Below are 22,631 nucleotides of genomic sequence, written 5' to 3'. Positions count from 1 at the left end.
CCCAGGGGTTTCGCCTGTGTCCCTCATGAAGAGAGTCAATAGGTGCTGATTTTAGTGTCTGCCTGAGCCAGATATGCTTGGGAGCATAGGTTGAACTTGGCTAGGCTTGTTAAGACCCTAGGGCCATTAGCCTAGTAACCTCCTATGAACTAGTTTTAAAGAAGTGCAAGTCAGAGTATACTCTGTCAACTTACACTGTTGATCCTGTCACTGTTCAGTCTGTTAGCATCGGGAATGGCCACCTCACACCATATGTGTTTCTCAGGTACTATTACCAGTCCCTGCTTAGGACACCCCATTAACCTTACATAACCTAGGAGGCCATAGGCTGCTTTCATTCCCCTCCACTTTCTACAGGTAAAGGATTTCAAACTTCAGTCTGAAACTGCACAAATATACATAACCAAGAGATTTTTTTAAATCAGCTGTTACATTTGAAAACTAGGTAATTAGATGCATGTCACTACCAACATATGGCTCAAAGGCTAAATCAAGCAGGTTTTGGGTAATTCAACATTTTTTTTTTTAACAAATGTTCTTACCTTCAGTTCAATGCTAGACACGCACACACCTCCACCTCAATGCCAAAGTTTTATCCAATTCAGGGTGTATGGTGATATGTACAACAAATACAAATGCACATAAAATCCATTCCACTTCCTTCAGTTATAGGACTCGCTCCATTCTTGGAATTACAACAGTGTGCTGTTAAACCCTCATTAGCTGCCAAATGAATGAATACTACAGCACAGTATTATAACATCATGCTGGGAAGTAGTAGTATATGCTGCTGAAACCTCCAGAGTAGCTACACTGGTGTTAAGCAAGAAAATGCAAATCTAATGAGCAATACAAAACTGTGGTCAACAAAGAAATATTACCTTTCAAATGTCTTTTTAAGCCAGCAGTACCTCTTTACATACCACCAACACATTCTAATTATAATTTGTAAAACAAATTCCAAATAAAAAAATCCAAAGAAATATAGTTATTTTTTGTAGTGCCCAGTCATGTCTTGATGCCTGTTCCCCACAGCACATTGGTCTCTCTGTTTCCCTGTACAGGACGTAGATCTTCAACATCGTCAAACTGGCGCATGTGGAACCTTGTTGCAAGGTGGTTAACCATCCTTTTGAGAGTCATGAAAGCCACAGCCACTTCAAAGGTAAGGAAAAGGGTGAAAACTATGTGCACAGCCCTCTCTAATGGCAGGATCTCGATGCCTTCATTTAAGAGCAAAAAAAGGATGAGAGGCAGCTGCAGCAGGAGACTCAACAGCCAAAAGCCAGCCAGCTCTGGAACCTAAATATCAAAAAAGAAAAAAGGCAGAACAGCCAACAGGATGAGCAATAAGGTAATTTGGACGAGGCACAGAAAATGCTTCTGCAATGATAGAGAGTGAATACTGTTCTGCTCACACATGAAAATAGGTTTAAGACAATCTTTCCAGTTAATTTTCTTACCAAAAATACTCTGCAGAACTCTACAGGGAATACAGCAGATAACACAATGAACCAACCAAACACTGTCAGTCTTTCCACTGGCCTAATAAAAGCAATATTTATGTTTTATTTGAACCAACCAGAGACATATAAAAAGTGTGTGTGTGTGTGGGGGGGGGTGTAACTCAAAACATTTTTTTACTTCTGTGGACCTTTTATTTCTTTTGTCATCAGTTAGTTTGATAAAACACTGACCTGTCCTCAAGGAGATCATCTACCCTTTGATAACAAAAGCTTCCTTCATTACAGTAACAAATGGAGCAATTCCTCACCGCATTTTATTTTTACAGTGCCACAGGGGACAATTCCTCACTGCATTTCACAACAGTCCATTATATGAAAAGGGTTCAGTGTGAGAGAACAAGACTAGCAGGAACCAGGGAGGTTATGGAGAAGGCAAGAACTATAGTTGTGCAGGTAACTTACCATAAACTACAGCTGCATAAGTAAAACTTACGATAACTGTACAGGTTCAACTAGATCACCATTGTAGTATCTTAAGCTATATGGGCCTAACCTTTAAACTGTCAGGAGCTCAAATAAAAGACAGCACACAAAAAGTTTCAGAGCATTTTTGCCTAGGAGGGAGGCAAGAGTCCTGAAGAGCAATTCTAGGAAACAAACCAAACAGCAACTATATGCAAAAAAAAAAAAAAAAAAAAACTGGACAAATCCATACCCTGGAGACACCAGAAAATACAGAACATCTGCTATTATGGTACATTTTACTTAAAACAACTGTACTAAGTTGAGACAGATTTCTGTTGCCGTAGCCTAAGCTATATCAGCAGATTACCAAAGCTTAGGGTAAGGAAATGAAAAAAAGGAAAAAGGCCAATAAACTAACTCTCTAGATGCCCCTAGAGAAAGTTTCTAGAAAGCCTGTTCTGTACCCAGAAAAATAATCCAATTTGTAGTGCTTTATGAAAGTGTGTACAGAGGATGATGTTGCTGCCTCTAGAAAAGTTTGAGTCCACCCTTTTCCGAAAAACACAGCAGAAGCCAAATCCCTTTTGAAATAGGCTGTAAACTTGCCTGGAAGTGGTTTATTATGGTGAGTATAACATAAGGCAACAGCTTGTGACAATCACCTGGAAATGGTCCATTTTAACACTGGTTGTCCTTTCCTCTTACCTTCACAGAGACTAACAGCTAATCAGTTTTCAAGTAGTGCTCATTTTGAGCTGCGTGTTGGCTTCTACATTGTGAAAGATCTCCTCCTCCTCTTTCCTAAACCTAAGAACAAGGGACATGGGAGATTTAACAGTCTAGCTTAAAGTAAACTCTTTGAACACTTTAAGCTTAAAGGTAGGATTTGGTCCCTCAGAAATTGCGTCCCTGTGGAAACAAGGTAGGGCTGACTCACCAAAAGAACTTGTAACTCAGATAATCTCCAAGCAGATGTCAGAGCAATGAGTAAAACAGTCTTCAAAGAATATCAACTCACTCTCATGATTGGTTCAAATGGAGATACAGTAAGCTTCAAGCAGGAAATTATGATCCCAAGGAAGAGTCACCAGTTTCCCAGTTGGTGTATACAACACTCCTTTCAAAAATGTTTAACTTGAGCACTACTAGAAAGGGGAAATCCGAGGGCAGATGAGCAGAAGTGTCTGACAAAAGTAACTTAAGAGGAATGCGAGATGGCCACTGGGCAGTAACACACACATCAAGAACCAGAGGTGACTCGGCCCAAAGAGGATAGTAGTTCATTGACTGGCACCACCAATTATACAGTCTTTTCTATTTGCACATACATGGATTCGCTAGAAGGTTTTCTTACCTCCGTTAGTATTAGTACCTGTTGCACATCCTCAGAAACAAAGTGGTCTAAAAGATATTAAAATTCTATCACCCAGGGGGTTGGGTGAAGACTTTCCAGATTGGAGTGTACCAAAGTCCATCTGTCTTGTGTAAGCAATTCCAGGTTGTGTGGAAGCTTGAGGTAATTGCCACTGGCCAAACTGGAAAGATTAGAAAACCACTGCTGCCTTGGCCAAAAGGGAGTCACCAATACTTTTTGGAGAGTCCTTGTAGATCTTTACAAGAACCTTGGATAATCAGTGGAAAAGGTTGAAAAACATATAGGAACATTTCCTACAATGGGAATGAGAAATACATTTGTTTTCCAGGCCTCTCTGCAAAGAGCCCTGGAACAGAATTTCTTTAGCTCTCTGTTCTGAAGAAAGGTAAACAGATCTACTTGAGGTGTTCCTCACAGATGGATCAATTCTTGGAAGACCCCAGGGTGAAGCTGCCATTTGTATGTGGTCTGTCCTAGTCCTGCTGAGCTTGTCTTCAATTAAGTTTTGCTTTGACAGAATGTATGAAGGCTGAACAGTCAAAGTGAGCTAAGTTGCTACCTCCGAGGTTGTCATAGCAGGTCTGCAAAGAGTAAGATTTAGTACCAACCAGCCATTTGTATATAGACAACACCATAGTGATGTGATGTGGTGTAGTACATACATAAAAAAGACACTCTGCCACACCCTCACTGTTTAATGACATAGGGGGCAGGACCTGGTTTCCCCCAATTTGCTGATGTACCAAACCACAGACATATTGTCTGTTTGTATCATAATAGTAATCCAACAGAATGGTGAACAACCAGCAGAAAAAGCAGCAGCAAGTCCAGTATGGACAAAAGTTGCTTTACAAGGTTTATTAAGCTCACACTTAAAACAATAAAAAAGTATCATTAAATAAAGTGAGATACTATCACTTTCGTCCTAGTACCTTCCAGAACTTCCTCAGATAAATCTTAAACAGACTACACCCAGCTTAGCCCTTAAACAACCTCTGTTGAAGCCACAATATTTCCTCTTCTCCAGATTTAGAGAGAGTGTTCAAAAACATTACATATTATAGCTTTAGCTCCTACAATCTAACAAAAAAAAGTAAAGGGTCAGTTAAATGACAATGTTTATTGAAGGCAGGATTACTGTAGATTAATTTAATTATATGGTTATGCCTTCTGTTACCCTGTAATTTTTGGGATACCTAAAATACACAAGTCTGCCACTAAACTAATGAGACCAACAGTGGATGACAGGGGATCCCTTATTAGTGCCTGTGCTAAACTCCTGGACCAAACCCTGAAATACTTGTTAGAGGAAGAAAAGCAAGTGTGTGTGTTTTTTTTTTTAAGATACGATGAACAGGCTAGAATTTTTTAAGGACGACTTTTTAGTCACTGCATATGTGAAAGATTTGTACTCCATGAGCCTGCATTCTGAGGGTATCGAGTGGTTTTGTGAATACTTGGCAGAAACAAAGTAAAATTAATTTGTACAAGAAAATACTTGAAATTATTTTGAAAATAACATTTATTTTGAAAGACTTATTTACAATCGGAAGGAGTGGCTATGGGTTCCAATGTAGGGGTGGTATTTGTGAACATTCTATGGCCAAATGGGAGAAAAGGTTGTTTTTAATGGGCAATTCAATAATTCTATTAGATTTTTATATTTGATACCATGATGACCTGTTTGTAATTTGAAAAGACACTAAGCAATGACGGGAGTGTTTTAGAGACTATATCAATACAACCACCCATTTTTTGAGGTTTACTATGCAAGTTGACAAGGACAACATTTCTTATTGTGATGTCTTGTTAGATAGAAGATATATTGCTAAGATTTATTGTAAACCCATCTGTTCTAACACTATGTTGCACTATTTGAGTAGCCACCCATACCATCAAAAGAAAGCAATAGTTAAAGGTCAGTATGTAAGAGCAGCTAGAATGGTAACAGAATTTAATGATTTTATTAAAGAGTGTGGTTTTATGAAAAATATGTTTTTGAATAGGGGATACCTTAAAAAAATGATTAAAGCATTGTTATCGGAGATGATTAAAAAGATAAGGATGGATGGTATGTGCCTATCCTGGCTAAGGGGCAAGAAACTCAGGAGAGATCTGTGAATGCCGCTGTGTGTACCCCCTGCACATATACAACTACATTTATTACTAGTTTTAGTATGGAGAGGGCAGTTGTCTGGTGGGTTCTTAGTAAGAATTGGAATTTTATTAGAGAAGATGGTGAAATAGTGTCTAAATTAGGGGAACAACCTATTGTGGCATATAGAAGAAACAACAACTTGAAGGGTATATTAGAGAAAAGGGTGTTGAAATTGGAGCCAATAAGGTGTGGTATGAAGAAATGTGGACACTGTCCACAATGTAAGTGGATTAGTGTAAAGAACAGCTGTTCTGTTTTGGACAAAATATTTTATTTTAATGGCGACTTTAATTGCAGAACAACTGGGGTGGTGTATTGCACTTTATGTCAGGGATGTAGCACGTTTTATATAAGTAAAACTGAATGGGCTTTAAGGTCTCAAATATATGAACATGTATATGATATTAAAAAGAATAAAAATACAAGTGCCCTACAAAGTGTATATCTTAGCTTACCCTGAACACTATCAAAGTTGTCATTTTAGAAAAAGTGGATGCTAGGAAACAGGGAGCTTAGCAAGTATGGCTAGAAATAAGGGAATTGTACTGGTAGCTCTTTTTCAATTCTTTTAAACCCCCAGGACTTAATGATGACTTTAATATAGCTTGTTTGTGGAGAGTGAAGGCCCTTGAAAGATGACTGTAGTGTAGTGGTGATTACATCTGTCTTATATGCAGACGGTTCTGGGCTCAGTTCTCAGTTGAGGCAATATGGATTTTTTTGTGTTTTTCATGTTTGTTCAAGTTCTATTGTGTATCCTTGTATAATACTTGCAATACCTTGTTTAACATATTAGGATGGGGTAGGAAATGAATGAATTTATAAATATGCTTGTATCTAATTTTCATCTATGGTATATTAGTAATATATTTTACATAGGTGGCCGTTTAATTTTGAAATATTTTATTTATACATCGTCTCTTTAAATCTGGAGACCAGGAAACATTGTGGCTTCAAACAGAGGTTATTTAAGGCTTAAGTTGGGTGTAGTCTGTTTAGAATTATCTGAGGAAGTTCTGGAAGGTACCAGGACGAAAGCGCTAGTATCCCACTTTATGTACTGATACTTTTTCATTGTTTTTAAGTGCAAGTTTTTTAATAAACGTTCCAAATGAACTTTTGTCTGTGCTGAACTTCCTGTTGCTTTTTCTGCAGTTGTTTACCACTTTGTTGGATTACTGGCTTGGTGTATTGCAATATTCCCTGGAGAAAGAAGGGTGTGAAGATCTTGCAACTCTAGAAGAACCGCCCTCATCTCCAGTACATTGATATGCAAGTTGGTCTCTTGGGGCGTCCACATACCTTGAACTGTCCCAGCCCAGACAATGCCACCCCCCACCCCATCTGGGAGGTATCCATGGTCACTGTGGCATTTGGGGAAGGAGGATGAATGGCCATCCTTGAGAAATGTCTGCAGAGTGAAGCCATGAAAACAAAGAATCCTTGCATACTCGGGAGAGTTTCATGGGGAAACTCAAGGGATTCCTGTGTAGGGACTATTGGACTGCTAACGTCCATTGCAGGATTCACATGTGTAAGCGCGCAGTAGGTAAGAGAGCTATAGTGGCCGCCATAGAATCCAACACCCTGAGAATCAAGCTGACCTGAGGGTTGGGACAGACATAATCTGCCTGACCTGAAGTCTTAAATTTGCAATCCTCTCCGTAGTTAGAAAGGCCTGGGACACCTTCGTGCCCAGACGTGCTCCAATGCAATCTATAACCTGAACTGGTTGCAGTTGAGATATCTGAATATTGACTATGATTCCCAGGAGTGGAGCCAGATGTAACAGAAAATCCTTGGCCTGGATCAGTAGATGCTTGGTTGAAGCAGTCAGAAGCCAGTCATCCAGACAAGGAAAACTTTGGAAACTTTACAGCCTAAGGTGCATTGCCACCACTGCCAAACATTTGGTGAACACCCTGGAGGCTGTGGTGAGACCAAAGGGTAGTCCTAGGAGTGGAGCCAAATGTAAACGAAAGTCCTTGGCCTGGATCAGTAGATGCTTGGTTGAAGCAGTCAGAAGCCAGTTGTCCAGATAAGGAAAAAATTGGAAACCTTACAGCCTGAGGTGCATTGCCACCACTGCCAAACCTTTGGTGAACACCCTGGAGGCTGTGGTGAGACCAAACGGTAGTCATCTGAAATGGTAGTGACTGGCTCCCAGGCTGAAACACAGATATTGCCTGGAGCGGCTGCCCATCTTTATGTGGTAGCACATGTCCTTCAGGTCTACACAGCACATCTAATCATTTATCCTCAGAAGAGGTAAGACGGACTGAATCATGACCATCCTGAATTTTGCGTGCTTCACTGACTTTTTCAAGGTGGTCAAGTCCAGAATCGGCTGCAAGTCCTGTTTTTTTCTTTTTGAGGACTAAAAAGAATCTGGAGTAAACACCAGATCACACCTGATGGGGGGGGGGGGGGTTTAACCTTTTGGATGACTTGTCTAGTAGTTTTTCAATTTCTAAAGCCACATCCTCCCTCTAATTGGGAGGAACATCGGGAAAGCGATTTGTTTGGGAATTTCTAAAGAGTATATGTAGTATCCTCTGGATACAATCCTTAGCACCCAGCGATCATTTGTGGTGGCCTCCCAGACTACTAGGTGCAGGGAGAACCGCCCTCCGACTGTCTCCAGTGGAAGGCAGCAGGGCAACCATTCAGGAGCACTGGAAGGGTCAGTCCAAGATAGTTCCCATGACCCTTGGTTTTGTGGACTCCCTCAGTCACGTAAGCGACGTCTTCCATTCTGGTTGTTCCCCCCTCTGCCCCTGGCGGAAAAATCTCCCTGCACATCTTGAAAAGGACCCTGCGACTTATGAAACCACGTCTTTTTACTTCTATGCTGGTTCTTGGAAAAGGACCTTTGTGACATAGAAAAATAGATCCCCATGGCAGACAGGGCCTTTCCATCCTTTTTGCTGCAAGAGTGTGTGTCACGAAACGTAGACCCAAACAAGGTGGAGCCATCAAAGGGTGTGTTGATAAAGGACTTTTTGAAGGGTTCCACAAAGTCACACAGCCTCATCCAGGCATGGTGCCTTATGGCAAAGCCAGAACTGTACGCCCTTGAGGTACCCTCTCTGCAGCATGGGATATCAGCCTCCTAGGCGCATTAGCCAGTGACTGAAGGGTGGCCAGTCTGGAGAAAAGGTCTTCTCTTCCTCAGCAGACATGGATGCAGGGGACGTGCTAGAAATTTGCTTTACCAGATCCCTTTGTAGCCTTGTGAAATGTGATAAGTAGTTTAATGCCCTCAACGTAAATGTTGAAAAGGCATAAACCCTTTACTCAAATCTGTCCAATGCTCATGACTCTGTGCTGGTAGGGTGGACGGAACTCTCTTGTGCGATCTCCTTCTAGGTGACTGCCGCGACAACCATAGCATCCACCGGGATACCCTTAGTCCAAAAGGTCTTGTCCGAAGGTGCACTCAGAATCTTGTCCGCCCACTTGGGGATCAGCTCTACTGTATCTGGCTCATTCTACACCCTAGTCAACACTAGCTGAATTGGTGGGTCAGCAGCAGAAGACATCCAGGTAGTAGATGGGCTGCACCTGAAAGCCTCCCACAGAACCAGTTCCTCTAGGGAAGGGTTTTGGGCACACCAGCCACCTCTCTGGCACAGGATTTCCAGAAAGTCTCCAAAGGAGACTTAGTCAGGTGGTGACCCGGAGGACTCTTCTTCCTTGAAATCGGTGTCGGTGGTTAGGGATTCTTTGAGGGAATCCATGTGCCTCCTCTTACAAAACCTCTTCCTCCTTTATGAGACACTTCGAGGAAGTGTCAAAAGACTCTAGGGGAGCCACAGAAGGGAAGTTGTGGTGGCTTTCCGGGCCCAGCTGTCTATGTCACAGACTTAAGGCCTTAGGCACCCGACCAGAATGGGGAGGGGGTGGTTCTAAGGAGGTGCGCAAGGAGGCTCTCCCAGTGTGGAAAAGAACCCTCTCCACCACCTCAAAAGCAGAAGGGCTCCGACCCTTCAAAGCAGTCCTTTTGGGGCCAAAGACGTTGAAGCAGATGCCTCCCGGAGGGCCTGAGCCACCCACTCAAAGGGGAGTCGCAGCTGAGCTGTCAAAAGCTGATACCCTGAGGGGGAGAGACTGCTCCAAAAACTTCGGAGTCGACATCACCCCACTGGAGACGACCTCAAAGCTGTGGCTCTGAGACAAACTTGGAACAGACGTAGTTGGGGCCAAGCACGTCGAGGAAACAGTCTGAGGTGAAGAAGTAATCTCAATAATCTCAGACACCCCGCATCAGAGACCAATGGTACAATGAGCTCTGACACCGAAGGATGGGTCGGAGAAGGAACTACTGGTCAGAATGGGGAAACCCTCATGGATCCAGATGTGGACAGAGTGGACACAAGCCCCATCTGTATCTGGGCCTCGAGGAACTTCAGTAGTCTGTCCATGTCTTCCAGGTAAGGCTTTGGGAAGACCTGGCAGATGTGGAGGAGGGGGGTTTGGAGATCTTCTGGGTTAACTGCCACAGATCTTCTGGGTTAACTGCCACAGAAGTTACACTGGTCCCCAAAGCCAAGCAAGATGATCAGGGTGGAGGGGAAGAGATAGGAACCGAGGACCCCAAATCAGAATGGGTCAGCTCCAAGACTCTCAGAACCTTCTTGGGTGGCTCTGAGGAGGACCTCGTGGATGAGCGTTTCCTGCTCTCCTGGGCTTCCCAGGAAATTCTGGAGGGGGGTTGAGCCACCGAAGTGGAAGGAACAGCCAAAAAAGAGGAAGGAGGGAACAAACCCTTAACGATAAAAAAGTTTGCTCCTCCTATTTGCGAAAACCCTAACATGGAAAAGGCTTTTTTTTTTTTTTAAACTACAGAGATGGAGAAGAAAACTATGGTGAGAGAAACCCGCTTAAAGAGAGGAAACAAAAGGATCCAAAGTCACAAGAAAAAATACTTACAGGTAAGGAAGATAGAGTAGAAAGGAAGAAGAAGAAAATAGTATGCAAATCATTCGACAAGCATGCACAACGTTGAAAAATCTCACGGAGGAGATCAGAGCCCAGGAACCTCGCTGCTGAATAAATGCACGGCAAACGAGATAGTACAGTTGTGTACCTACCATAAATGTAGATGTTCAAGTGTATTCACTGTTGCAGTCATCACATTTGGGTTATCTGCCTGCAGGTAGCCCTCAGCCGGCCTGAATACCAGAATCTTGAATTCCTGCATCGGATGCTGTCTCTTTTTCCATGATGTCAGGTTGTCTAAGTAAAAGGTGTTTCTGACCACTGCCGCTACATGATGGTCGAATGTAAGATTGTTGAGTACCCAGGTCTTTCACCACAGTTTGTGTACTTGTTTTGCCATTGATGTGGTAATCAGTAGGGGCTGTGTTTTTTCCGAATGGCATGATGATGTTTTTTTTTTTTTTTTTTTTGCATTTAACTTGAGGCCATGACTTTAATAAAGACAGAACTAGTTGGGATAGGATGTTAAACAGTCAAAAAGAAAAATCCATGTTATCCCTCGAAGAATCAGAAAACCCAGTAAGGAATCTATTGTGGGACAAAAACAAATAAACTACACAGTGTGGAGTGTGTGAAAGTTCACTCCTTAAAATATGTTATGCACCCAGTTCACTAATAAAAATTGTACTGTTAAATATGTACTACAAAATAATAAAACAGAAAATAGCAGTAGGTAGTCCACTGTTGAGTTAAAAATGGAATATCCATGTGTTTCAATAAAGGATATTCCATTTCTAACGCAACTGTGGACTATCTACTATTATTTTCTATTTTATTACTTTGTAGTACATATTTTACAGTTTGATATTTATTAGTGAACTAGGTGCATAAAAAGAAGTTATGTACTCACCATAACATTCCATGTGAGTTGTTCATCTCGCCTTCATTCTCACTGATGGGTTCGGAGCCGATCCTCGGTTCCGACTTGGCCAGATGCTAAAGGTCAAGGTCTTCAAACAGCTCGTGGCCTACTCCCTATCCCATGATGCAATAGTGCTTCCCTCAGATCTTATTTGCAGCCAATCATACTGATAACTAAAGTACACAGGAATTGAAATAAGGATACTGTAGATAAGGACAAAGTATCACTAAGAGTTGTCTGAACTTCCCGGCCCTCAAGACTTTAAAGGTAGGGGGTTGGTGGGTGGGACGTAAGAATGAAGGCGAGATGAACAACTCACATGGAACGTTATGGTGAGTACATAACTTCTTTATGTGAAGTTGTTCTAGCTCGTCTTCATTCTCACCGATGGGTTAGCGTCCCAAGCACCATTTTCTTGGGTGTCTCATGGAAGTATATTCCTCAGAACCATAGAACCAAAGGATGCTCTGTCCCTGGAGGTCTTATCCAATTTGTAATAAGTGATAAAGGTATGAGGTGAGGACCACGTGACTGCTGCACAAATGGTGTCTATAGGTAGCCTTGCTAGAAAGGTTGAAGATGTGGAAAATGCCCTGGGTGAGTGAGCCTTAACTTTATGATTTAGTGCCACGTGCGTAGAGCTGTATGTGAAAGAAATGCAATCTGACAACCATTTTGACAAAGTGTTTTTTACCACCGGAGTACCCTTCTTTGAATCTCAAAAGGAGACAAAAAGTTGATCCGACTTTCTGAAGTCCTTAGTCCTGTCTAAATTGAATTGAAGTTGTCTATGCACATCAAGTTTGTGCAACATGTGTTCCATTTTGTTAGTATATTTGGGAAAAAACACAGGTAATTCTATAGTCTGGTTAAGCTTAGTTTCAGAACAAGCCATAGGTAGGAATGAAGGATTTGTTCTCAGCGTAACTCTTTCATTATGAAAATTCAAGTATGGGGCTTTGATGGACAAGGCATGTAATTCCGAGATTCTTCGAGCGGAAATAATAGCTACTAGGAAAATGGTCTTCCATGACAGGTATTTCATATCACAAGATGATGCAGGTTCAAAGGGGGTAAAATGATCCGTGAGAGCACAAAATTCAGATTCCATGGAGCAGCTAGGCTTCTAATAGGTGGTCTCAAGAGAATAGTACCTTTAAGAAGGGCTTTAGAAAGTCTGTGTGACATGATGGGTGTTTCTTGATTGCCAATGTGAAAATCTGAAAATGCTGCCAATTGAACCCTAAGGGTTGCCGCAGCCGCTCTTTCATGAAACAGTTTAGTCAGAAATTCTAAAATGGATGAAATCGAAGCCATATATGGGTCAACATTGTTTTGTGACGCCCATATGGAATATCTTTTCCACTTGCTAAGGTATAGTTTCCTGGTAGAAGATTTATGAGAAGAGATTAGGATGTTCTGTGCTGCAGGTGACAGATTGTGGAACCTGGCTATTCGTGGAACTGGAGCAGCCAAGCTGTCAACTTTAGGGTATGAAGTGCAGCTGAAAAGCCCCTGATGAATGCATCAGAAGATCTGGAATTGGGTCCAGAATCCATGGTTCTTCCAGTAGATGAGGCTGAAGAAAGGGGAACCAAATTTGACGAGGCCAGTAAGGGGCTATTAGAATAATGGCCCTTCTTAGAGTGCTGGCTTTCTGTAGGAATTTGGGTATCAGAGGAAACGGGGGAAATGCATAAAGAAGTCCCGTGGGCCAACTGTGTACAAGTGCATCCCTTGGGGGTATGCCCCGGGTTGGGGATCAGGACAAAGTAGTTGCTGCATTTGGTGTTGGTGGGGGTTGCAAAAAGGTCGCAGCAAGGTTGGCCCCATCTGCAGAATATCCTTTCCACTACTTCTTCCTTCAGGGGCCACTCTTGAGGCAACAGAATTGCTCTGCTCAACTTGTCCACTATCACACTGGACCTCCACGGGATGTGCATTGCTATCAGAAAGTGCTGGATGGATATTGCCCACTGCCATACTCTCAGGGCCTCTCGACATAAGGGGTATGATCTGGTTCTCCTTGTTTGTTTATGCACCAGACCACTGACGTGTTGTCTGTCTGTATTGCAATAGTCCCTAGAGGGAGAAAGTTTTGAAAGGACAGCAATGCTAGAAGTACCGCTCTCATCTCTAGGACAGTGATATGTAGATGAGCCTCATGATTCCCCCATGTGCCTTGGGCTGTCCTTCCCTGAAAATGCCCCCCCCCCCATCAGGGAAGCGTCTGTGGTCACAGTGGCAACAGGGGGTGGTAGAACAAAGGGATGTCCTATTGTCACCTGAGGAGAGATCAGCCACCAAAGAAGATCCATCTTGCATGATTTTGTTATTATAATGGGATGAGACATTGGAAGTTCCTGATAGGACTATTGTGTGAATACAAACCATTGCAGTATCTGCATATGTATTCGGCCTAATGGAATAGCAATGATGGCTGCCGCCATGGTCCCTAGTAATTTGAGCACTACTGAAGCTGGGGCTCTCTGTTTCGGAATGAGGTCCAGAACTTGTTGTCGAAGGCTCACCACTCTTTCTATTGGAAGTTTTACGGTCATGGAAACTGTATCGAGATCTGCTCCTATAAAAACAGTACTTCTGGATGGCTGTAAAGCAGATTTGTCCCAGTTTACAGTAATCCCCAATTGACTGCAAAGATCTAAGGTCGTATCCCTTGCTTGTATGAGTTGATGCTTGGTGGTGGCATTGAGGAGCCAGTCGTCTAAATATGGAACCACTTGGAATCCTAACCGTCTCAGGTGATCCATGACTACTGCCATGCATTTGATGAACACTCTGGGGGCTGTATTGAGACCAAAGGGCAGAGCTTGAAACTGAAAGTGACTGGCTACCAGCCAGAAGTGCAAATGATCCCTGGATGGTCTGGCCATCTTTATATGGTAGTACGCATCCTGGAGATCTATTGAGCACATCCAATTATCGTTCCCTAGAAAGGGAAGTATAGACTGTAGTATGACCATCCGAAACTTTTTTTTTGACAGATTTGTTCAGCGTGACCATCCGAAACTTTATTTTTTTGACAGATTTGTTCAATCTGCTGAGATCCAAAATGGGTCTCCAGTCCCCTGTTTTCTCTGGAACTAAAAAGAAAGTACAGTTGTGTACCTACCATAAATGTAGATGTTCGAGTGTATTCACTGTTGCAGTCATTACACTTATCCTGCTGGCAGGTGACCCGTAGTCGGCCCGAGTTCCAAAGTCTTGGTCCGGCATCAGTTGCTGTCGCCTCTTCCCTGACGTCAGTGCGCCAGGGGTATAAAGGTTGCAACCACCGCCATTTTCTTCAGTTTTTCTTGCCCCATATGTCAGGTGCCCCCAGATATGAAGGCTGTGAAGATAAAAAAATATGCCAAAAAAAATGCATATATCACTAAAAACATTTTCTTCTTCTAAAAGCAAATACACTACATAGGTTGCATAAAGTAGAGAAGTACAGAGTAGTCCCAGCAAAGAGGGGGATGGATGGTGGGTAACCAGGACTGCAACAGTGAATACACTTGAACATCTACATTTATGGTAGGTACAAAACTGTACTATGTTCATCGTGTTTCACTGTTGCAGTCATTACACTTGGGTAGAATCCCAAAGCTGAGGTAGGGTGGCTGGATCTAGATTGGAACTGGCGAGGCTAACAAGCCCTGCAGAACTGCAGTGGCAAAGCCTGCTCTGGATTTGGAGTAGAGAGTTAGGTGGTAGTGCTTGGTAAAAGTGTACACTGAGCTCCAGGTTGCAGCTTCTAATATGTCTTTGGTTGGTACCCCTCTGAGGAAAGCTGCTGAAGTGGCTGCTGCTCTGGTAGAATGAGGCCTCATGCCCTTCGGCACAGACTTGCCATGTTGTGCATAACAGAAGCGGATGCAGTGTCCTATCCATTTGGAGATTGTCTGTTTTGTAATAGGTTTTCCTTGTGATCCTGCAGCATATGCTACAAACAGTTGCTCAGTTTTTCTGAAAGCTTTTGTTTTGTCCAAGTAAAATCGTAGCTGCCTGTGTATATCCAAACAGTGCAAAAGTCTTTCCCCTTTATTCTGGGGATTTGGGTAGAAAGTAGGCAAATGAATAGTTTGGTTTAAGGCCACGTTGGAGACCACCTTTGGCATGAATGTTGGGTTCGTCCTTAGAGAAATCCTGTCCTGGTGAAAAATGAGGAAAGGTTCCACAGCCATCAATGCCTGTAACTCTGAAACTCTTCTTGCTGAAGTTATTGCTAGGAGCAGAGCAGTTTTCCATGACAAGAATTTTAGATCAGCTGTGCTGGCTGGTTCAAAAGGAGGCAGTGTTATTTTTTCTAAAACAAAGTTGAGGTCCCAAGTAGGTACTGGTGCTCTCCTAGGGGGTCTTATATTCTTTGCCCCTCTGAGGTACTGTCGTAGTAGAGGATTTGAAAAAATAGGAGGATCCGTATTGTAATGAGCTGAAATGGCAGAGGCATGGATTTTAATAGAAGAAAAAGATAGGCCTTTGTCCAACATCTCAGTCAGGTACTGTAAAATCTGAGGCATATTAGGGACCAGTGGGCCGAGCCCTTGTGCCTGGTTCCAAGCACAGAATCTCTTCCATTTTTCCGCATAAGATTTCCTAGTGCTGGGTCTCCTGGCTTCCAAAATTACATCCATAACAGTTTTACAGAGAGGTGCAGTCTGAGTGGCTACATTATCTGCCATGCTGCCAGGTTTAAGGTTCTGAGTTGACTGTGCAGAATCTGATTGCTTTGCTGTGTCAGAAGATGAGGGATTTGAGGTAGAGGCCAAGGTGGGCCTTGGGACAAAATCTTTAGGATTGGGTACCAGTGCTGGCGTGGCCAGTCTGGTGCAATTAGGATCATTTTTGGCCTCTCTTGTTTGACTTTTAGAAGCACCTTGGTGAGAAGAGGCAGCGGACGGAAGGCATAGACTGTCAGATTTTTCCAGTTGAAAGATAGATCATCCACTTTCCATGCTTGAGAGTGATAAGTCCTTGTGCAAAATTTCTGTAATTGGCAATTGTGAGGGGAGGCAAAAAGATCTATGTCTGGGCGTCTCCATTCCCTTGTTATCATGTTGAACACTTGTGGATTTAACTTCCATTTGTGAGGATCCACGAGATTTCTGCTTAGTTTGTCTGCCAGTGTATTTTTTGTTCCTGGCAGGAATTATGCTTGCAGATGTACCTGGTAAGTCAGTGCTGTGTTCCACAAAGTCATGGCTTGTCTGCATAGGGGGTAGGAATGTGTGCCCCCTTGCTTGTTTATGTACCACATAACTGTGGTATTGTCCGTCTTTATTAATAATTGTCCTGGATGTATTAGGTCCTTGAAGGCTGTCAGGGCATTCTGTACAGCTAGCATCTCTTTTTCATTGATGTGAAGATGCATTTGTTCCTTGGGCCATGTGCCCTGAATACATTTTCCTGCCATATGTGCTCCCCAGGCGTAATCCGATGCATCCGTCATTATTGTCTGCCTGGCTGTAGGTAAGGTGAAAGGCTGTCCCTTGTTGTGGTGACAGGCCTGGGACCACCATCGAAACTCCTGTTGTAGGCAGGGAATCAAGGTTATGATTGTCTCTAGGCTGACAATGCTGAGTCCAAACACTTTTTGGATACCATTGTAGTTTCCTCATATGCAGTTTGGCATATGGAATTAGTAGAATGCAAGATGCCATGAAACCCAGGGCCTGCAGAATTTTTCTTGCAGGGAGCTGGGTCTTTGTTGCCATCATTTGAAAGTAATGAGTCAGTTGCCTTTGTTTGTCTGGTGTGAGATAAGCTGTCTGGGTAGTTGTACTTAAGCTTGCACCCAGGAATATTATCTCTTGAGAGGGCACTAGTTTTGATTTCTTTTCATTTACTATGTACCCTAGGCAGATTAGTAATCTTTTTACAAACTCCAGGTGCTTTAGAAGAATGCCCTTGCTCTATGCTTGAATAAGGCAGTCGTCCAAGTAGGGATATATTTGAATTCTTTTTTGTCTGCAAAATGCAATTACTGGTGCCAGGCATTTTGTGAAGACCCTGGGCGCAGTAGACAAGCCAAAGGGCAGTGCAGAGAATTGATAATGCATTGAGCCTGCTATAAATCTGAGGTATCTTCTGCACGATTGTCTGATTGGGACGTGCAGGTATGCCTCCTTGAGATCCAAAGTAACTAGCCAAGCCTCTTTGCCCAGCATGGGCAAGAGTTGTAGTGTTAACATTTTGAATTTTGGAACATCCAGGAAAGTATTTAGGATTGACAGGTCCAGTATTGGTCTCCATGCTTTGTCCTTTCTGGGTACTAGGAAAAGTCTTGAGTAAAATCCTTGGCCCTGTTCTTCTTGTGGAACATTTTGAATAGCTCCCATATCCATAAGAGCTGCAATCTGTTTTTGTGCCTCTGCCCATTGGTTTGGTGGCAGGTTTGGCATACCTTTTGGTTTTGGAAGTGTGTGGAAGTGGAACCTGTACCCTTGAGAAACTATATTCAACACCCATTGGTCTTGGGTGATCATATGACAATTTTTTGAGAAAAGTGCTAGCTTTCCCCCTAGGGGTGCTCTCAACTGGTAAGAGCTTGGTATTTGCAGAGGGAAGTCATTGTGACTGTTTCCTATAAGGTTGTGATTTGTCTTCTCCTCCTTTGGGGGCTGAAGCACCCCATTGTTTAGGTCTGTAGGAGCCTTGGGGCTGACATCTGCCTCTTGGGCATCTGTATCTGCCTCTTTGTGGCCTGTCTGACATAGGAAAGGACCACATTTTTGAAAACCAGTTCCTGCTAAATCTAGGTGGTTGAACCTGTAAGAAATCTTTCACAGTTTGCATTGACTTTGCTTTATCCTCCATTTTCTTTAAAACCTCTTCTGCCTTAACCCCAAACAAGGTATCATGCTGTAGTGGAGCATAAAATACTTTCATTTTAACGTGGTCAGGTAAACTTTGTTCTTTCAACTAAGCATGTCTTCGAATAACTGAGCCTGTAACTGCGGCTCTACAAGAAGCCTCTAACGAATCAAAACCACATTGCAGAGTATGCTTTCCCACTTGTTCAACTGCATGCAATAAATCCTGGATTTCTTTACAGTCAGGACCTTCTATATTTGTAACCATTTTCTGCTTTAACAATGACATGAGATACTGCTGATATTTAAGCATGTTAAACTGACAGTTTAAAGCTCTTACAGCTAAAGTAGCAGAAGTGTAAACTTTTTTCCCCCATCTGTCCAGAGCTCAGGAATCCCTATCTGAGGGGACAGGATTTTTGGCAGTGGAAGCTTTAATGCCTTTTGGACCCTGAAAAATAGTTTCTGGGTCCGCCGCGGGGTTTTTATAAAGAAATTTATGAGAGTCCAGGGATCCTGTAGTACCTGTCTGGCTTTACTGGTGCAGGGGGTAAAGAATCTGGGAACAGACTGGATTCAGAAAAAACATCATCAACAATATCAAGCACAGGGGGGATAGCCAAGGGCCTGTGCTGAGGCAATAGAAGGAAATCTCTGAGCCTTTTCTTGGATTCTGAGTAATCCTGGCTCTCCCAGTGGAAATGCTCCCTCATGGTGTGCAGGGTTTCCCCAAAAGAGTAATCCTCAGGCGGTGAGGCTGAAGGAATGGACTCTTCAGCATCAGAGTCCTCATAGGGAGGGAGAGAAAAGCCCTTGTCAGACGAAGAATCAGAAGAAATGGAAACCTGATCAGAGGAATCATAATCAGTGTCTTGCCTAGGCCTTTTGCCAGGAGGGGGATGGGAGCCCCTGATTAAAGTAATAAGGTCTTCAGCCATTTTAAGCATCTGTTTCTTAGGCATGGATGACTGTTCTGGAGAATGCTGCACTTGTTTCTTTGTCTTTAATGGTGTTTTTGACTTTGCCTTTGCTGCTGTAGTAGCTTTAATTGTAAGCTGTGAAGGTCTGAAAACACACTCAGAAGCCGGTGCCTGCTCAGTGGCTCCAGACCCATCTGAGGGTATATTTTCCGTAAGCCGGTGATTGGCCTAGAAGAGGCTTTGTCGTCGGTTTTGGACCTCGGATGCCTGTCTTTTTCTTTGTCTTTGTGTTTTTTATACATTGCAGTTGTCAGTTGTTCCGACGGCATTATGTAATTAAATCTTCATCCAAAATAATGTAAAGCAAATTCAAACTGACGTTTAATAGTGCGTTTATTAAATCTAGCACAAAACAGTGACGTCATGGTCAGGGCCTAGGCAAGGAATGCAGTAAGAGTGAAAGTCCTTATGAGATATTTGCTTCCCACAAGAAATACAATTATTAACTTTTACTGACATCAGTCTGGAGCAAGAAAAAGTTTCCCCAATGGGGTACTTTGCTTTATTGAAGACTTTGGTTCTGAAATTCAATTTTGAAAATCTCAGGAGTCGGCTGACCGGCACTTGCGAACTGCTTATGCTTCGGGCACCGCGCGGCAAGAAAGACTGAAGAAAATGGCATCGGTTGCAACTTTTATACCCCTGGCGCACTGACGTCAGGGAAGAGGCGACAGCAACCGACGCCGGACCAAAACTTTGGAACTCGGGCTGACTACGGGTCACCTGCCAGCAGGATAACCCAAGTGTAATGACTGCAACAGTGAAACACGATGAACATCATTGAGTAAGTTCTGGATCCTCTCTGGTCTGCTGGGACTGGTTGGATGACTCTTTTTTTTCTAACAACCTTGCAATCTCAATGGTTGCCTGTTCCCTGCGACTGGGTGGGACGTCTGAATTTTTCTTCACAAGGGGTGGAGAGGTAGCAAAGGGAATGGTGTATCCTCTGGATATTATGCCTTGTACCAAACGATCTTTAGTGATTTTTAGCCTAGTGTCTGTGTACAAAGATAAGCGTCCCCCGACTGCCTCCAGAGACAGACAGATGGGTCTCCTTTCAGGACTGCTGGTAGGGCTTTCCAAAGAACTGATCCCTGTCACCTTGATTTTGTGGGCCCCCTCTGTGGATGGCATCTTCCATTATTGCCCCTTCCTCTGCCTCTAGAGAGGGTTTCACCATGTGTGTCAAGGAAAGCTCCTTGGGTTTTACAGAACCACATTTTCCCACTCTTCTGACCTTTAGGATAAGGTCTCGTAGGGGTGGAAAAACGGACTCCTATGGCAGACAGAGTCTTTCCATCTTGCTCACACCTGGTAAGCGTTTCCTTCACTTTGGGTCCAAAAACTGATGAACTATCTAAGGGGGTGTTCACAAAGGATGACTTGTAGGGCTCCGCAAAGGAACATAAGTGCATCCAGGAGTGTCTCCTAAGAGCAATTCCTGTACCCGCTGCCCTACTCATTCCATCAGCTGCATATGAAATCAGATGCATGGAAGAGTTTATAAGGGAATTTAGGGTAGCAAGCTGGGACGTTACTTTGTCTGAGACCCCAGCAGCTACCACACCCTGTACAGTAAAAAAGTGTAAGGTAGTTCAGGGATCGAAGAGTAAAGGCCGCTGAACTAAACATGCTCTTTCTGTAACTGTCCATGATCCCAGAATCCCTATTAGGAGGATGAACAGATGTGGAGGTCTCCTCTCCAATAACTCGTTTTTGGTGGCCGCTGCTGCCACCACCATAGCATCAATGGGTACTCCTTTGGTATGGAAAGCCTTGTCCTGAGGTGATGCTATAAATTTGTTAGGCCTCCGAGGGACTGATTCTATTATCAGGGGACTCCCATGCCTTTCGAGAGGGAAGGTCCATCAACTCATCAAAAGGCAGAGTCACCCAAAAGGTGGAGGGTTGAGACCCGAAAGCCTTCAGGAGTGCTGACTCATCATCAGTAGGGTTAAGGGGCTTCCAGCCACCCCCCTGTTACAGTATTTCTAAGATATCACCAAAAGAGATATCTTCAGAGGGGGACCGTGGGGACCCTTCTGACTCATCTAAGTCAGTATCTGACATGATGGATTCCTGTGGGGACTCCAGATGCTTCCTCTTACAAATCCTCTTCCTGGGAACCTCCTCAGTGGGAGCTTCCCAGGAGATCCTGGAAGAGCAGGGCTCAGCCGATGGGGGGACCTGAGACTCCGGCTCTCTACACTTTTGAGGGATCAGTGAAGCAGAGGCAGACACAGGAGCTTTAAAGGAGGAGATTGCTGGTACCGATGACGTGGGTGCCCAAAGGGGACAACAGTCTCCTCATAGCATTGAAGGTCCCCCAGCTCTGATCCGAAGAGATGGCTGGATCCGTAGAAGCAGGCAGTCTCCGTGGCGCCGAACCCATGGGCTCTGAGCCCGAGGTAGGTGCCGAACGCACCCGAGCCAAGGCCCCAAGAGGCAGAGTCGGCACCGAAAGATAGGTACGACTATCCTCTCCAGACCCGACTGGCGAGTGTCAGCTCCTAGATTCTAAGGTAGGTACCGAAGAAGCCAGAGTAGTCTGAGCCGAAAGCCCCAGGGGTGTCAGCTCTGGCGGTTTCACAATCATCGGTTCTGAATACACCGGCTCTGAAACCTCGGATCAAATTAGAGGAACAGAAGAAATGGGCTGGATCTTGGTCGGTTCCGAAGCCCTAAGGGTCGATCCCGACAGAATTTTTGCTAGCGCCTGTGACTGCAAAAGCTTCTGCACCACTCGATCCACATCCTTATCCGATAGTCTTGAGGACCACAAAGCCATAGAAGAGGCCTCTGACTGTAAAACTGGAGACTTTAGAGTAGGAGATACCGGTTCCAATACTGGAGGCCAGCTGCTACTGACAACAACCACCTCCGTTTCCGTAGGCATTGGAGCCAAGGTGGTAGTCCAGCTAGATTTGGATATCAATGAGCCCTTTTTCAGCTCCGACTCCGAGGACAAGCTGGAAGATAAAGTTTTTGATGACTTAGCAGGTTTGTCCTTATCCAAGGCTTCTTGAAAAGAGAATTTTAGTAAACCTCTCGCAATTAACGTACTCCTGCGTTTGTGGGGAACGCGAGAACTAAATGAGTGACATACGGCACAATTTTCTTGAAAGTGAAGCTCACCTAGGCAATAAACACCTGTGTGTCCATCTGTGACAGACATGTTTTGCCCACATTTGGGACATTTCTTGAAACCAGATTTATCCTTCTCTTGAGACATGGTAAAGCACTCTTATATATATCTAATAGCCCCAAAGAAAAAAATGTAGAGCTCTAACTATATATGTAATACAACAACACACACTCTAACTATAAAGGCACACAATATCAATAATAACAACAATAACCCCAATAAAAACTGGGTCTAACTCTAAACTACAAGAAACTACAGTACACTATGAGAAGCATGGAATGCTATATTCAAATATATATAATACAACCCTAACAACAACCACAGGGTTGAATTAAACTTGCAAATTCAAGTCTAATAGTAG

General features: G+C 43.5%; 1 protein-coding gene across 1 annotated transcript in view; it reads right to left on the bottom strand.

Annotated features, from left to right (window-relative positions):
- Positions 1-578: 578 nt before the first annotated feature.
- LOC122810638 (transmembrane protein 17-like) overlaps positions 579-22,631 on the bottom strand; it is a 240,578-nt gene continuing 218,525 nt past the window's right edge. The window contains exon 4 of the mRNA XM_044082212.1: positions 579-1,302. Within this exon, the coding sequence (XP_043938147.1) occupies positions 1,009-1,302 (294 nt within the window). The 3' untranslated portion in view covers positions 579-1,008. The remainder of the gene's footprint in view (positions 1,303-22,631) is intronic.

The sequence above is a fragment of the Protopterus annectens genome, chromosome 9.part0 (genome assembly GCF_019279795.1).
Source record: "Protopterus annectens isolate FY-2018-M chromosome 9.part0, PAN1.0, whole genome shotgun sequence".
NCBI classification, from domain to species: domain Eukaryota; kingdom Metazoa; phylum Chordata; order Ceratodontiformes; family Protopteridae; genus Protopterus; species Protopterus annectens.
This window is presented reverse-complemented; position numbering and strand designations above follow the sequence as displayed.